Source organism: Culex pipiens, chromosome 3 (genome assembly GCF_016801865.2).
Source record: "Culex pipiens pallens isolate TS chromosome 3, TS_CPP_V2, whole genome shotgun sequence".
NCBI classification, from domain to species: domain Eukaryota; kingdom Metazoa; phylum Arthropoda; class Insecta; order Diptera; family Culicidae; genus Culex; species Culex pipiens.
The window spans coordinates 78,044,343-78,061,335 of NC_068939.1; the positions used below are offsets into that span (position 1 = coordinate 78,044,343).

Genomic DNA, 16,993 nt, shown 5'->3' on the forward strand with positions numbered 1-16,993 from the left:
TTGAAAAACTCAGTATTGATTGAAAAATTCATAATTCGGTCAAAGATTTTTTGCACAACCTGGAAATTTCTAAAAAGTTGGCATTTGATGTCCTCTAAAACATATAAAAAAAATAGTGTTTTCTGCAAATCATAAAAACTTAAATAAAAAATCACCAAAAAAATTTTTATCGTGTATCATTTTTTTTGTGTAGTCCATATCCATACCTAAAACTTTGCCAAAGACACCAAATCAATCAAAAAATTCCTTCAAAAGATACGTAGATTTTTGAATTTTCATACATCATTTTTGTATGGACAGCTGCCATATTTGTATGGCAAATTATATGGACAAAATAATGATGCAAAATGGCTTCTTTGGGCATACCGAAGGCACCAAAAAAGGTTCAGTCGGATTACAAAATACAAAAAAAATCGAATGTCCGAAATATGAGAGAACTGCTCAATAGCTGATTGAACCTTTAAAAAAACTCAAGATTTTGAAAAATAAAAAAATCGCGATACAAAAAACGTACTTGTTTTAAGTTCCCCATGAAGGTGCTTAGGAACTTCCCTAAAAAAGAATATCGAGTGCAACATGGAGTTAAACTTTCAGTCCAGTTGCTGTGAAGTTGACCGACAGCCGTAAAAGTTTCACTCGATGTCGATGATATCAATCCGAGTACCAATCTTAATATTTATCTCGATTCGAGGTGAGTAAGCATGTTTCTGTCAATGGTTTTGCAAAATAAGTTGTGTAACTTATTTATTATCGAATTGAATGGAAATAGAAACGAATCCTAAACCTACCAAACATACGAGAATTTCCTCTAGTTAAACTTTCGCACTCGTTCTGGTGTCTTTTTTATTTCAACCTGCAGTGTATCAATTTCCTTTGAGAATTTCGGCACACATCTCTGTTCTGAGCATCGAAAAAAAATCGACGCAATCGAAATGCTAACTTTTTGCAGTGCATGCAGCTGTCAAAATATTGGATTCAAATTTTTTCGGCGCCCATGTAAACAAATCGAAGTTTTCGGTTAATTTTTAGTTCTTTAAAAAATAAATAATAATCTCAAACAGTTCATAATGGATAAAGGTAAGTAATTAATAACATATTTTTTTTGCATATTTAAAACTTATATTTTATTCCATTATTTTTAAGACACTTCAAGGATTTTTACCAACAACAAAATGTTGGATGAAGTTCGTCTGCTGAGTAAGTACAATCCTGATTTTCAAAAACAATAAAAAAATAATCCCAAATGGTTTTTTGTTTTCTTAAAAATTCATCTTGAATTCAAAACCACATTTTCTCACCTTTAGACGCCCGCAACGATAAACTGCTCAAGGATTTTGGCATCGACCTGAACAACCTGAGCGATGCCGCCTGCGAATCTCTGGCCGATTACGCCAAAATCAAACAGCTCACGGGCCTAACCGAGCTGGAACCGTCCTTTGTGGACGACTACTGCTACCAGGAGCAGTCCAAAGCGCTGGAAGCCCGCCTGCAGACCATCACGCTGAAGGCACAACTCAAACGGCTCCGGGCCGAGATCAAAGCCGAAGAGACGGATCTGGCCAAACTGGAGCACTTTGTGACGGAAAGCCAGGCGCAACTGATTAGCAGCGATGAGATGGAAAAGTTGCGCGTCACGCGAGAAAAGTGGATCGAAATGCTGCGGAGTAAGCAGGTAATGTGTTTGACGTTGTTTGTGGCAAATAATGGTTTAGTATGGCTAACACTAATTTCCTCATGGACTTTGCAGCGAACATTGATGGAAAAGGCAGATGTACTGAACTTGGACGATTTAATAGCAAAAGTAAACGCTATTGAAGCAGAAGAAAATGCCTAAAATTTATTAATTTAACCCAGGTAAACCACATTAAAAATACAAACTGTTTATAATAATAATAAAAAAAAGATCTTTTTTCAAGTATTTTTTTCGGTAGCTCAGTGGTAGGTTAGTGGATCCACGTGAACACTTTTATGGAAAATGAAATCCCGAGCAATCCCAGATCTAGTCAAATTCCCATATTTTATAAGAAACTTCAATGTTTAATTCCAAATATGATTAGTTTGTTGAGGGAGATTTGACGCTATAACCACGGTATATGCAGTAGTGTCCAGGGCATTACAATGGAAATACAATGTCCTTGCAATATCCCATCCCGGAGCACCAAAACTTCTTAGCATGGTGGCTCCCAACGATTAATTGACTAAACAAACGTGGACGTGAGGATCCCCACGTTTCTTCCTCCCCTGTAGATTCAACACTGTTTTGCTGGATGATCTTACTGTTTTCTAGCAGAAATGTTCCACCGTTATAGCAGGTCATTCTCCAGAATGCCATCGTTAGTTAGTTCAGAAACTTCAAACTTTAAAGCAGATTTTAGCTTATTTCAAGCAAATAAGCTTAATAACTGAAGAAATTCTTGAATAACTTTCGGGTGTCTGTTGTAAGCGAAAAAAAATAAATAATCAACAATCGCCGCAATAATTGCGCATATCGAGACAGGTTCTTATCACATTCAATTGATTGGTTTATTGTTTATAAGATTGTATACAATGTATATCACGTATCTAAAAATAAATCAATAAATTGTTATGTTTCACTTGGGGAGTTGTCAGAGTTGATACCCCTTCAAGGTACATTTCAAGTAAAACAATGTTTATATGTAAATATATTTACAATCAGGGCTAAATATTATATTTTTATTCATCGTTACGCTTTCGTTACTTAAATTGTACTGCAAAATATACAAATTCAGCAATTCCCCAAGAAAACAGTTATCCGATCAGGCTCAAATTTTTATGAGGGGTTCCTTGGCCGTATATTTTTCTTTGGCCATTAGGGTGACCTATGCCATGTTAGGGGGGGCCCGAAAAATTGCAATTCTCGTCGATTTTTGCAAAAATCACATTCTTCAAAAAATCATAACTCCGCACCATTTTAACCGATTTTAGCTTGAGCGCAAACGACAAACGACAGGCTTTTAAGGAAAAATAGTGAAAAGTTTCAAATATCTAGCCTAACATTTGAAAAGTCAAATGAAAACTTAAAATGCTCTTTTGAAGGTCTCGGGACCTTCCTCGGAAAATTTTACATAACATATAAAAAATGGTGAAGTTATGTTTTGGTTGACACCCTGGTTTGGTAGTGTAAACAAACCAACGTTTTCGTGGTGCATATTTTTTCGATTTTTTCGCTGTTTTACGGTTCGGTTACCTGCGAATCGGCATCCTGTCGGACCAGGTGAACTCCGCGGACACGGGAGTGCAAAATGCGGCCGAAGAAACGGCGCAAACGGTACAAGTGAACAGTGCACAAAAACGCAAGCTTGACGACGACCCTAACCTCGAAGAGGAAACACCGACGAAGAACCCGTACAACCTGAGGTCGACGACGGCGGCAGCGGCAGCAGCAGCAGCGGCGGCAGCAGCAGCGGCACTTGCGATGGACACCGAAGGCAGCACCAGCGAGGGTGGTGACGGTTCAACGAAGGTGATTGAAGTCAACATACCGACAAGCAACCAGTTCGACGGGCTGGAGGATGAGCAGGGTGACGACCCAATTTCGTTGCCGCCAAATCCAACACCACCCCCGGTTTTGCGAATCGGGGAACCTGCAAAAGGAAAGAAGGTACGTGTACCTCCTATCTCGGTGGTCGGAAAATCGACCCGGCAGCTTCGCGAATTTCTGGGGCAAAGCCGAATCCAGCAAACAGCGTTCAACATGAAGGCGACGAAGACTGGCGTACAGCTGATCTGCTCTGGTGAAGACACCTTCCGCAGTGCACTCGCGGCCCTTCGGGGTGCCAACATCCAGTACCATACGTACACCCCGGCTGCTGAACAGCCGATGAAAGTAGTCCTTTCGGGACTGCCAGTGTACGACGAAGCTGAACTGGAAACTGAGCTGGCTGTTCTCGGTGTCCACGTCCAGGAGCTTAAACTGTTCTCGCGGAAAGTGGCCGGGCTGGAGGAGAGTGCGCTGTACCTTCTCCAATTTGCCAAAGGGACAGTGAAGTTGTCCGATCTGCAAAAGGTGAAGGCGGTGTTCAACATCGTCGTTCGTTGGCGTTACTACGAGCGGAAACCGACAGATGCGGTTCAATGTCACCGTTGCCAACGCTTCGGGCATGGAATGCGCAACTGCAATCTTGCGGCGCTGTGTGTGAAATGTGGCGAGAAGCACCTCTCGGCAGAGTGCAGGCTGCCGAACAAAGCGGACCTGGCGAGGGTGGACAAGAACGTGACGCGAGAAGCGATAAAGTGTGCGAACTGCAGCGGCCAACACACCGCGAACTACCGTGGCTGTCCAACTCGGAAAAACTACTTGGCCAAACTGGCCGAGAAGAAAGCACAACTCAGGAACGCCAAACCCCCAATCCTGACCCCTCCCCGCAACACCGTGCCGCAGAACGGTAGCACCGGCAACGACTCACCGGTCGGTACATCGACCATGACATTCGCGGAAGCGCTGTCCCAAGGGAGCAGCAACAACATCAACAGCAATCTGTTCACAATGTCTGAGTTCCTCGCCCTTGCGAGAGAAGTGTTCGCCCGGCTGAAAAGCTGCAAATCGCGACTCGACCAACTCGAAGCTCTCGTGGAGCTTACAGCCAAGTATATCTACAGTGTCTAACGCTGTAGATATCTTGCGCGTGGCTAATTGGAACGGACGATCCGTTCACGGAAAGAAGCTAGAGTTTTTTGATTTTCTGGAACGGCACGACGTGGACGTGGGAATCGTGACCGAAACCTGGCTGCACGAGGAACAAGCCTTCTACCATCCAAAGTTCCGTTGTGTTCGATTCGACCGCGACTCAGCCGATGCCGAAAGAGGCGGCGGCGTCCTGATAGCGGTCCGCAAGGGCCTAACGCACACGGAGCTCGATTTTTCGACCAAGGTCATCGAAACTGTTGGCATTTCCGTCAGTACAGCGGACGGAAATGTACACATCATCGCTGCCTACTTCCCCGGGGCAAGACGGCGCTCAGCATGGACACAGTTCCGCCGTGACATTTCCACCATCACGCGAGGGACCGAGCCTTTCTTCGTGGTCGGTGATTTCAATGCTCGACATCGTTCCTGGAACTGCGCACGAGCAAACACAGCGGGAACTTTTTCGTCCACTTCCCTGACGCCTTCACGTTTCACCCGGCGGGGCGTGGTCGACCCTCGACGTTGGACTTGGCGCTCTCCAACAACTTGCTGGACATGACAAAACCGATCGCTTTGAACGAGCTCTCGTCAGACCACCAGCCTGTGCTGTTCGACGTCAGCTTGTCAGCTCCGATTGAGCAGTCATCCCCCAAGTTTCGCTGCTACGCTCGTGCTGACTGGTCGCGCTTCCAAAGGGAGATAAACGCGAAGCTGGACTTGCTGAACCCCGAAGTCACCGACCTCAACACGGAAGCCGATGTTGACGCAGCGGTAGAGTTCTTCACCAAGATCCTGCTGGACGCCGAAGCTGTTTCAGTTCCAGAAGTTCAACAGCGTAGCTACCAAACAGCTGCAATCCCAGAGGACACTCGCAGGCTGATCGCGCTCCGCAACACGCGAAGGCGTCAATGGTACAGGAGACGGGACCCGATCTACCAGGACATCGTGTCGTCGCTAAACCGGCGAATTCGAGAGGAGTGCAACCAGGCAAACTTCAACAAGTTCAAGGACACGCTACGGACGCTGCACGACGATCGGGATACGCTTTGGCGAATCACCAAGGCACTGAGGAAGACGACCAAGTACAGCCCTCCCTTGCGCAAGGGAACAAATATCATCGCATCCTCATCCGAGAAGGCTAAACTACTGGCGGCCAGTTTCGCTAGCGCTCACACCAACCAGATGCCTGATGATCCAGTGACTGTCGCAGAGGTGAACAACTCCATCGATGCCATCGATCGGACCCCGCTGGCGGACAACCATTCGTGGTTGGTTCGTCCCAAAGAGGTGGCGCAGCTCATCCGAAGACTGAAGGCGAAGAAAACACCGGGCCAGGATCAACTGAGAAACATCGTGCTGAAGCGGCTTCCCCGGAAGGCGCACATCTTCATCGCCAAGATCTTCTCCACCTGTGTCCGACTCGGATACTTCCCAGCCGCGTGGAAGCATGCGGTGGTGATAGGCATTCCGAAGCCAAACAAGGACGCCACTAACCCCTCGAACTATCGGCCAATCAGCCTGCTGCCAACCCTCAGCAAACTCCTGGAGCGGGTAATTCTGGTGCGCATCGACCAACACTTGGAGAACACGCGGGTTATTCCGGACACCCAGTTCGGATTCAAGCGAGGGCACTCCACCAATCATCAGCTCGTTCGGCTCGTGAAGGAGGTGCGCGCGAACTTCGCGCGGCGCAAGTCAGCCGGCATGGTGCTCTTGGACGTCGAGAAAGCGTACGACTCAGTGTGGCAAGAAGCAATCCTGCACAAAATGTATCTCGCCAACTTTTCGCTGTACATCCTGAAGATCGTCCGCTCGTTCCTGCAAAACCGATCGTACCACGTTGTGGTAAACGGACATGTGTCGGACCGGCACGAAGTTCTCTTCGGCGTCCCGCAAGGTGCCGTCCTTAGTCCCACGCTCTACAACATATTCACGGCGGACTTGGCAATGATCAATGGCGTCAGCTACTTCCTTTTTACCGACGACACGGGATTCCTCGCGTCAGACTCCGACCCAACCATCGTCGTGACCAAGCTGCAAGCCGCCCAAAACGCCATCGAACGCTACCAGAAGAAGTGGAAGATAACGACAAATGCCGAGAAGTCGCAAGCGATCTTCTTCACACGCAAGCGAAGCCCACGCTACCTTCCCCGCAGGGAGGTTTCAGTGTGGGGTAGCCATGTGCCATGGTCGGAGGACGTCAATTACCTGGGGGCCGCCCTGGACAAGAAACTGACGTTCGCGAAGCACATCAAGAACGCCACGACCAAGTGCGACAAGATCACCAGGATGCTCTACCCGCTTGTGAAACGACGTTCCTACTTGGACCGCAACTCGAAACTGCTGCTCTACAAGACGGTGCTCAAACCGGCGATGACGTATGCATACCCGGCGTGGCACGATTGCGCTGCTTCACATCGGAAGAAACTGCAAGTGAAGCAGAACCGGCTGCTGAAGATGGTGTTAAACCTGGATCCCTTCCACCCGACTGACGACGTCCACAGGATGGCGAAGATGGAGCTGATTGACGATTGGCTTCTACGAGTGCTTCCAAAGTTTTGGATGGGGTGTGCCACATCAGCTAACCCTCTGCTGCAGCGGATGTCCCCTTGATGTGATATTAGAATAAGAAATACCTCCTTTCCTCTAACTATCCCCTATCTATTAGCAATTTCGAAGGTTATTTTGTAATTTTTTTCCTTCCCCTGCTCAATTTTTCTCCCGTGTACCAGTAAACTCTAAACACTGTTTGAATTAGTCAGCTGAAAGGTACCCCATATCTCAGCTTAGGATAATTACTGCACTGATGTTTTTGCCAAAACAATCCAATAAATGAAATGAAATGAAATGAAGTTATGTTTTCATTATTCCGAGATACGAATTTTTGAAAATAAAAACTTGCGCGCAAAAACTGGAAAATGTCGAAAACGGCAAAAAATCGGCAATTTTTTTTACTAAAACTGCGATAACTTAGAAATTTTAACGATGACCTATACATGTTAGGGTACCGTAAACTGGGGTGACTTTGATAGACCGGGGTGACTTTGATAGGTTTTTCAATTGTCCGTCAAATTGATATCCAAACATTTTTGAGAATTTTGAGTATGTAAGCATTAAGGTATAGCTTATTGTCGAAAATATGTGTGTGTGTGTGTGCAACCAACCAAACTGGACCACGCGGCCGCTTCTTACAAATTGAGTTGTTTCCATGTATTTTTAGATCTACATTATATACATGCAAATAACTCGCATAGGCATTTGGAAGGTGTTAGCTCTGCCGAGCTTCGGTGACCCATTTCTACGCTGGCAAGCCGAGCGCGAGGTACTTCAGCTTTATCGACAAGCCCCGCCATGAAGAACGTTTCCCTCAATCGGGATCAAACGTTATAGGGGGAACTTTTTCTCATCGAAACCGCCTACTTTATCGACTTCATTTTGCTGGGCGAGATAGGACGCCGTCTATTTTTAGACGATGACTCAGCACTTTTCCACTCTTGCACTTAAAAAAACAGATGGCAGCACGATGTAACGCCACGTCCCTATTTAGAACTTCCGAACTCTTGTCAAATGGACAAGGACCAGCGATGGAATAATCAGTACAAAAGAAAATCTTTGGAAGTTCATCAAGAGAAAAAATCCAAAAGGAGCATGGCTCACCCTAACATGGCGTAGGTCACCCTAATGGCCAAATAAAAAAATATGGGAAAAAAATGTAAAAGTTGAAATTACAGGCGATGGTATTACCATTTGAGTGAGAAAAAAAGTGTTTTAAAATGCCCAGTTGTTTTGCAATCATTAGTTTATCACACCCTGTTCAACTTTCGTTGGGTTTGGTCGTCTTTCGAGCTAGCTTAGCGCTTTTGACGGTGTTTTGTTAACTTTCGCCGACGGCTATGGCGGCGGCCGCGACGGTGGAGAGTGAGTGGACGGAGCACAGAGCTGAGAATGGAAGTACGTTCTACTGGAACGCGGCCTTTTTTTTTTTTTATTCTTTGTCCTCTATCTTAACCTATACCCTAACTGGCTCAATCGGCCTTGCCATCACGGAGCCGTGCGTCTATTTATAGATCCGAGATCTATTGTTCTTCGTCTTGATGGATGTTGATGATCTCCTGGGGGTCTTGTTGGAAGAGTCTTCCTTCCTTCCTTCACTCGTTGCGGTGTGGTTGGTTGGTCATCTTCCCGTCCATTCCCCACTCACCCACCGCTAGTTGTTGTAGTGGGGGGAGCGGCATGTGTGTGTGTGTGTGTGGTAATTAATTACCGTGTATCTGATGCTCCCAGAGGGAGCAGGGGGTTCAAGTTGCCACCGAAAAATCGGTGGCGAGGTGACCGGGTGGGATTTGATCCCTGATCGTCTGCTTGAAAGGCAGATCGCTTAACCATTCGGCTAAGTACCCGGACTGGAACGCGGCCTTGAGGAAAAGTGTGTGGGAGAAACCGGACGGGTTTCAACCCAAGCCGCAGGCGGCGACGGGCATGGAGGTGGAAGACTCCGAAGGAGGAGGAGAGGACGGGGGCGAATTTCGTCCCGTGGTCAAGGTTCGTCGCAGGAAGGCTAAGGAGGAGATCAACGTCGGCGATGGCGGCAACGACGGCGATATGGAGAAACTGCTCAGCAACAACAAGTTCAGCCCGCTAGCGGAGGAGAGCAACAACAACAACAATGCGAACCCAGCAGCAGAAAAAACCATCCCCGTGGTACCAGCAACCGGCAAGTCGGCCGGGGAGAAGAAGCAGCCCCCGCTGGTGGTGAAAGAAACGAGCTTCGCCCGCCTTGCGAAGGTGATGTCGTCATGTGATGTCCAGCCGGAACACAAACTGACGCGGTATGGCACCAAAATTACGTGTTTCTCGAGCGACGACTTCGACGCGGTGCAAGCCCATTTGAAGAAGAAGGAGGTGCAATTCTACACGCACGGAAAACGCAGTGCGAGACCGCACCGGGTAGTAATGCGAGGTCTCCCGAACGTGGAACCGGATTACATCAAGGAGCTGCTCAAGACGGAACATCAGCTGGACGTCTTGGCAGTACACGCCATCAGGCGGAAGCAGCAGCTTCCCGCCATCGATGAGACGCCTTTCATCGTGCTCTTCCCCAAGGGGCACACCAGTCTGAAGGAGTTGAGTAGCAAGGTAAAGAAAGTGGAACCAGTCGTCGTCCGGTGGGTGGCCTACCGGAACAAAGAACCGCACGTGACCCAGTGCAAGAACTGCTTGCAGGTCGGTCACGGAACCAGTAACTGCCATCTCAAGCCCAGGTGCAGCAGCTGTGGGGGTGCCCACAGCACGGAAAAGTGCAAAGCAGAAGAAACGGAAGCCAAGAAATGTGTCAACTGTTCTGGATCCCACGAGGGTCTGGACCGCAACTGTCCCAAACGTGCGCAGTTCATCCAGTCGAGACAGCAGGCGTCCAAGCCAAAGCCGCCAGCATGGAAGAAGGACAAACAGACTCCTGCAGGAGCCGTGTTTACCGCGGCGGATTTTCCTCCGCTACCTGGAGCGGTACCGGAAGATAAACATCCTCGTCCCGCAGGAAGAAGTCAAGGAAATACTGGCGCCGACGCCGGTGCAACCCCGACGGAGCAACAAGGTGAACGGATGCTGTACAGCGAGTCGGAGCTGTGGGCCATTTACCGAAAATACAGAGTTCGCTTGAGCAAGTGCAAGACACCCGAGGAACAGATTGATGTGATCGCACACACATGGCACGAGAAAATGATCATCTAATTCAGTTACGGTTTTTATTATTATTATTATTTATTTTTTGTGTACTTTTGATCCTCGGTCCTAACCTGGTCGCAGCACCTAAAAGGACCTAATAAAAATAAGTTGTAAAGAAAAAAAAAATCATTTAGTTTAAAAAAAATATAAGTATATATTGAAGAGATTTGTTTTTGCTTGTATCTAAGAAATCCACAAAAAAAGAAAATATTTTTGATCGATTCCAGATATGCTATGCTATGATTTTATATGTATGAAAATGCATTTCAAATAGTTTTCACTTGGTTAGACTTCTATTAGTTCCATGCAAACCCATTTAATAAAACTTCTCTGTCGTCTTTCGCATAATTGTCTCATGTTCAAAAATGCACAACTCTCGAGTTTTTTTTTTCGAAAGGTCCAATAACCCAAATTTCCAGTTTTTGCTTTTTATGTGTTTTTGAAACGGCCTCGAGTCAGGGGTATTAAAAAACACCCAAAAAGCAAAAACTGAAAATTTGGTTTATTGGACCTTTTAAAAAAAAACTCCAGAACTGAGAAAAACGCGTTTGAAATTTTCCGACCGATTTCTGTGTTTCTACGCATAATTGTGTTGTTTTTAATGAGTTTCCGAACGAAGTACTAGATTATATGTGTTTTTCTTAAAGTATACGACAAACTAAGCTAAAAAATTAAAAGGTCAAAATCGTCCAACAATTACATGTGATAATTATGCGTAGAACGGCAATTCTTGTTTGATATTTAATTCGGAATTTAACTTAACGTCCAATTAACGTCATTGAAATCAATCCTAATATTTTTTATTATTTTTTTTTTCTTCAAAAAACAAAAGAAGAAGTCAATTAACTTCTTGTAGTTTAAAAAAAGCAAAACTCAGTTATATCTTTAAACACCTTTTAAGATAAAATCTAAAAAAAATGTTGAAAGTTATCAAATAAATTAGGGCTTTGTCAAAAAACGTCAAAAATACTGAATTTCCATTGCATCCTCGTTTCCCATCTAGAATGAAAAAAAAATCCCTACCAGGGGGGAATTTGTCACCAGTTGAGAAACACTGGTTTAGAATAACCGTGGTTACATTTGAATAATTTTGAAAACATTAAAAATAAGCTCAAAATTTCAGCACATCTTTGCTCAAGTCCATTTGGTGGAGAGCGATACAAAGATTAAATCTTAATTGAGATGCATTTGACGAACATAAATTGTTAGACGGAGTCGCCCAGCCTTTAATTGTCATTTCGAGTTCAACGAGGGTACGACTATGTGAAGCTACTTTAAATACTCGGATAGATACAAAATTTGAACAGTAGGAACGGGTACTTTCGATCGATGCGATGTATTTAAGATTGAATTTTATTTAATTCAAAAAATTAAAAAAAAAAACGGAAATTAGGATGCATTTTTGTGATTAAAGACAAAAGAAATCAACACAGGTGCATCACTGATGCCCACTTGCAATCGATAGTTGCAAATCGCCATCATACTAAACAAACCCGAACGCAGCGTGTTCGACAATGTGTACCTAAGATTAACCCCAGGAGAGCCAGAGCAGCCCGCAATGGAGTGACGTTCACGAGGAGGAGATAACAGCTTCTGTTTTATTTTCTCTGTCGCAAACTGACTCATCACATTTAAATTGATAATTGCTGATAGGCAGCAACGACAGCAAGAATTGACAATGGTCCAGCAGCAAATAAATTGCCACTCTCTCGCCGTCAGTATCAGTTGGACGGTGTGTTCGCGAGCACATGCCTGCAGTTCTGTGTAAGCAACATTAGCAATTCTTGGGAAAACAGTTTTTTTTGATCTCTCAAATAAATTGAATTTGTTATTGGTGCACAACGGTTGCAAAAAGTTTATGAACTGGTGACAACCAAAGCTTATAGTCCATGAGAATCTTATTTTTGTAACAAAATTAACAAAACCTAAAGGTAATAAACAGTTACAATTTACAGCATCATCATGGCGCCAAGTACCGTACTATTCACGGTGAGTCTCGTGCTGGTGACGATCGTGGGAACCCCCGAACGGTTGTTCGTAGAAAGTGCCACCGTCATAAGCTCCGAGGATCACCGAAGTCGCGTTGGGTCGTCGTCGTCGTCACAGCTAAACGAGGAGCCAATCATCGGCGTGCTTGCCCAGGAAATGTCCTACAGCTTGGCAGAAAAGTACGAGGAGAACTACGAAAGTTACATCGCCGCGAGCTACGTCAAGTTTGTCGAGGGAGCCGGCGCGCGAGTGGTTCCCATTTGGTGAGTTGAGTGAGCTTTAGGACCTTAGCAAGCATGTATTTCCATCTGGTACCTGATGTTGAATCACTTTATTGTTTGATTAGAGCTTCTTTGAAGCGTTTTCAAAGGTTGCGAGTTTAAATAGAACACTCAAATTTCAGATATACTGTTCAGATGTTTGATATTCATGAACGACTTTCTAAATTGATTTTTTCCCAGGATCAACAAAACCCGCGACTACTACGAGGCCCTCCTTCCCAAGCTGAACGGCGCCCTGTTCCCTGGTGGCGCCACCTGGTTCAACCAATCCAACGGGTACGCCGAAGCGGGTCGCCACATTTACGACGTCGCGGTGGAACTGAACGCCCAAGGGGTGTACTTCCCGGTGTGGGGCACCTGCCTGGGCTTCGAACTGCTCACGTATCTGGCCGCAGACGGAAACGAACACCGGGCGCACTGCAGTTCCAACAACCAGGGGCTGCACCTGGACTTTACGGCGGATTTCCGGACCAGCCGACTGTTTGCGAAAGCCCCCGAAGATGTGGTGCAAATCTTGGCTAACGAACCGGTTACGGCGAATTTCCATCAGTTTTGCACGACGGAGCAGAACTTTACCGAGTACGGGCTGGACCGCGAGTGGCGCGTCATGTCCACCAACAAGGACTGGAACGGGCTCGAGTTTATCTCCACCATTGAGCACAAGACGTACGGAGTTCGCATCATTATTCTTTGAAAGGTAAATTTCAAATTTATTTTATTCCAGATTACCCTTTTACGGTGTCCAATTTCACCCGGAGAAAAACCTCTACGAGTGGGTCCGCGGCAAGAACATTTCGCACAGCCCTAACGCCATCCGGGCCGCGCAGTACTTTGCCGATTTTTTCGTCAACGAGGCTCGCCAAAATGGGCAACACTTTGCCAGTGAGGTCGACATCGATAAGCACGTGATTTACAACTTTCCGGCGACTTTCACGGGACTGAAACGATCGGCGTTCGAGCAGTGCTACCTGTTCGAGGCCAATGTCGACTATTTGGACGAACTTCCGCCGGTGTACCCGCCGAGGGTGGCTGCTGCAAAGAAAGGTACCGTTAAGAAGTTGGCCACAGGTGTGTAATGTGCTAACTGCATGGTGGGGATTTTTGTTGCATGAATTGATGAAATTTGCATTTATGTTTTGTTGAAAATGATTAATAAATGTTTGATATTTCATAAAATATGTGACTAATCAATTAGTTTATTCTTCTCGGCTTACAAAGTTTAGTTTTTATTTCTGAAATAAGGCATTTTAATCTTGAAAATTTTATTTTTCCAGCTCAACACTCCAACAAACGGAGAAAGAATAAGTGCAATAAGTCGGACAACTCCAACAGATGTTCTGGGATATAAGCATATGAAAATAAAACATATAAGCATTGGAAAGTGTTTGAATATTGCTTACATTGCATTGTTAATTGGTAATATTGAAGCCCAATGAACAAATAGAAAAAAATCTCTAGGTGCCCCTGTGCTCCCTTGAGCAGGGTTGCGGATGAGCGAGCGCATACGGAAGGTGTGCTAGCTCCAGCTGGAGCGTGAATTTTTATCAGGTAGCTCACCGCGCGCTCACCGGAGCGTTTTGCGCTCACGTGAGCTGGTGAGCCAAAGTAGGTAGATTTTTTATTCCTTTTGAAGCCGATGCGCGTTGGTCATGAAGTTTCTAGAACTAACGGAAATTCTCGTATGTTTAGCAGGTTAAGCACTCGCTCCCAACTCCATCCAATTTGCTGATTTTCACAATTTAAACAACTAATTTAGAAAAAACTTTTGATAGAAACTTGCTTGCTCACTTCTTATTGAGCTATTTATCACTCGAGTTTAGTTGAATAGCTTAAATTGAATGTCAAAGTTCTGACCTGCCAACATAAGATGACGCTGAAATTAGATGGGGCAGAATGGCCCACCTAAGTAAAATGCGCCAAAAACCATAGAAAAACATACAAATTTATGAATTCAGTGTACACAGAAAAAAAATGATGGTAATATTCATCAGGAAATGGTGACAGATTTTGTGGCAAAATAAATGATAAATTTTACCCCAGAAAATGATGAATTTTCATCAGTTTTTGATGAATATTCATCAGGTTCACATTTTTACACATTTTTTATGTACACAAATAAAGAGGTAATATTCAACCTACCAAATTTTCAACATTCCAAAATTCAACTTTTTTTTCTGTGTAGTAGGCTTATGCTTTGGGATGTTCCCTTTAATGTTGTATACTTGGTTGATGCAAATTTTTAGCTTAAAACTATTTTTTAGCCACTTAAAAAAAATATTTTTTTGTGTGCTTTTCCTGGGTGCGGGGCAGAATGGGCCACCTTAGAAAACAAGCCATTTTGTCTAATAAAACATTGAAGGGAGATAATAAATGATTAAAGGGACCTTTCTAACATAGTTTCCATGAAGTTAGACCACGTTTATGAAAATAGTCACTTACCAAAACAAACATTTTTGAAAATAGTTTTAATATGTTGAAATTAGACACTTTTGTTACAAATGAGCATCAAAACAACTAAAAAATCAACTAATGTTGCATTAAACGTGTTTTGTGAACCTACCCGTAGCGACATAATCCATTTAACCAAAATTTCATAACTTTTGATTGTTTTTATAAGGCAGGAAAAGGGTGGTCCATTCTGTCCCCAAGTGGATTTTTATTTAACACTTCCACCACCAAGCCTCTAAATTGATTAGAGGTTCCGTTGTTGTTTGATTACCTTCGTAATAGCTCCTGGTAACATTATACACATTGAACAAACTTTTTCAAACAATCTTATTTTCGAGAAAGCTTATTTAAGAACCTCGAAATAAACAACATTTGCGTGGTTTTGTCAATAAATTAACATTTTTGCTCATAATTCAAAAAATACAATGAATTCAAACGTGGTTTTCGGTGTGGTGCTGTTATTTGACGTCCTTTATAAGACCCTTGCCTTACAGTTGGTTTAACTCCATTCTAAAGCCCAAAACCAAGGGTGGCCCATTCTGACCCCCTGCCCCTAACATTGAATCGAACTTACCAGAGCATAAATCCTCTTGAATTGTTTTTAATTTTTTCTAAGGTTTTTAGGCCCTTTTATTTAGACGTCCATACCCTGGGTGTATATCAAAAAAATAGTTCACTAAGTAATGTTTCTACTGTCCTGCTGTGCTTTAAGCAAAAAACTCAATCAGAATTTAAAAAAAGACTTTCTTAAAAACGTAAAACGATTATCGATATTTCCAAAATGAGCGCTCCGTGAGCGAAATATGGAACAAAAGTGAGCGCGTGAGGATTGCAACACTGCTCTTGAGCTAGTCTCGCTGGGATTCCTATCTAGTTAACACAACAGAGCACAGAGACATCGATTTGTAAAAATTACATAGTTTTTCCCTTTGGCTTCATCCATAAAGTGCGTCACGTTTAACGCCAAATTTTAATAAGAAACAGGTTATGAGTAAGTTTTCAAAAGGAGAAAGGCCACCGTAACCTCCGACACCAATTTTCCTATTTTCAACATTTTTTATTGGTTAGAGCAACACATGTCTCATGGTGAGAAACATTGGAAAGTGATAAACATTGAATAAAGAAGGTAATTAGCGAAATGAGATAGGGACCATCCATAAACCACGTGGACCCTTTGGGGGGGGGGGGTATGGCGTTTGTCCACGATCCATACAAAAAAGTTTTTTTTTGTATGGACAATTGTCCACGTAGGGGGGGGGGGGGGGTAAAAGATTCCCAAAAAAGTGTCCACGTGGTTTATGGATGGTCCCATAGAATGGGGTTCAATTCCCCGGCGGAATACAGTGCACAATTTTTTCGCTAATTACCTTCTTTATTCAATGTTTATCACTTTCCAATGTTTCTCACCATGAGACATGTGTTGCTCTAATTTATACGGTTACCCTCCTTCTGGGTCAAAAACTCAAAATTACTGCGATTTTCTATTGGTTTTAAGCTTAAACCATTCCATGAACCGGGTGCAATCTAACGCATTTAATTCTTAAGGTGAAACGGGAAGGCAGCGCCATATTGATACCACGCCTCGAATTTTTAAAAAGCACCTTTAAGAAAAACGCAATAACTTAAACAAGTTCCGTCTGATGCTGACGATAATTATTAAGATAGCAAACAATCTGTGAATTAAGGAGCTATTACATTACGGCAAACAAACAAACGAGTTTGTTTGTTTGTTTGCGGTAGTGTAATAGCTTCTTTAAGAAATTTATTTCAGTTGAACAGGAGTTCTATAAAAGCTGTCGTCCCAAAACCAAACAAACCACGACCCGGGTTTTTGGAAGCACCTTTAGGGCATTTGCACCAGGATTATGAATACCGAGATCAAATTTGCCACTTTACCTTCAAA

At 44.1% G+C, this 16,993-nt stretch overlaps 2 protein-coding genes across 5 annotated transcripts; both read left to right on the plus strand.

The window, feature by feature from the left end:
- Positions 1 to 934: 934 nt before the first annotated feature.
- LOC120424880 (uncharacterized) lies at positions 935 to 3,031 on the plus strand. Of its 2 annotated transcripts, XM_039589143.2 has the most exons (5): positions 935 to 1,077; positions 1,144 to 1,197; positions 1,305 to 1,672; positions 1,748 to 1,854; positions 1,917 to 3,031. In XM_039589143.2, the coding sequence occupies exons 1-4, from the start codon at positions 1,068 to 1,070 to the stop codon at positions 1,832 to 1,834; spliced, it is 519 nt and encodes a 172-aa protein (XP_039445077.1). In that variant the 5' UTR covers positions 935 to 1,067; the 3' UTR covers positions 1,835 to 1,854; positions 1,917 to 3,031. The 2 variants fall into 2 exon arrangements, with proteins under 2 accessions (XP_039445077.1, XP_052565192.1); XM_052709232.1 differs by lacking the exon at positions 1,917 to 3,031 and having other exon boundaries at positions 1,748 to 1,898.
- An 8,956-nt stretch (positions 3,032 to 11,987) lies between these two features.
- On the plus strand, positions 11,988 to 14,028 carry LOC120424879 (gamma-glutamyl hydrolase-like). Of its 3 annotated transcripts, none has more exons than XM_039589140.2 (5): positions 11,988 to 12,136; positions 12,328 to 12,624; positions 12,823 to 13,308; positions 13,367 to 13,710; positions 13,917 to 14,028. In XM_039589140.2, exons 1-5 carry the CDS (start codon positions 12,051 to 12,053, stop codon positions 13,988 to 13,990), a joined length of 1,287 nt encoding a protein of 428 aa, XP_039445074.1. In that variant the 5' UTR covers positions 11,988 to 12,050; the 3' UTR covers positions 13,991 to 14,028. The 3 variants fall into 3 exon arrangements, with proteins under 3 accessions (XP_039445074.1, XP_039445075.1, XP_039445076.1); XM_039589141.2 differs by having other exon boundaries at positions 13,367 to 13,686; XM_039589142.2 differs by having other exon boundaries at positions 12,037 to 12,136; positions 12,315 to 12,624.
- The last annotated feature ends 2,965 nt before the right edge of the window (positions 14,029 to 16,993 follow it).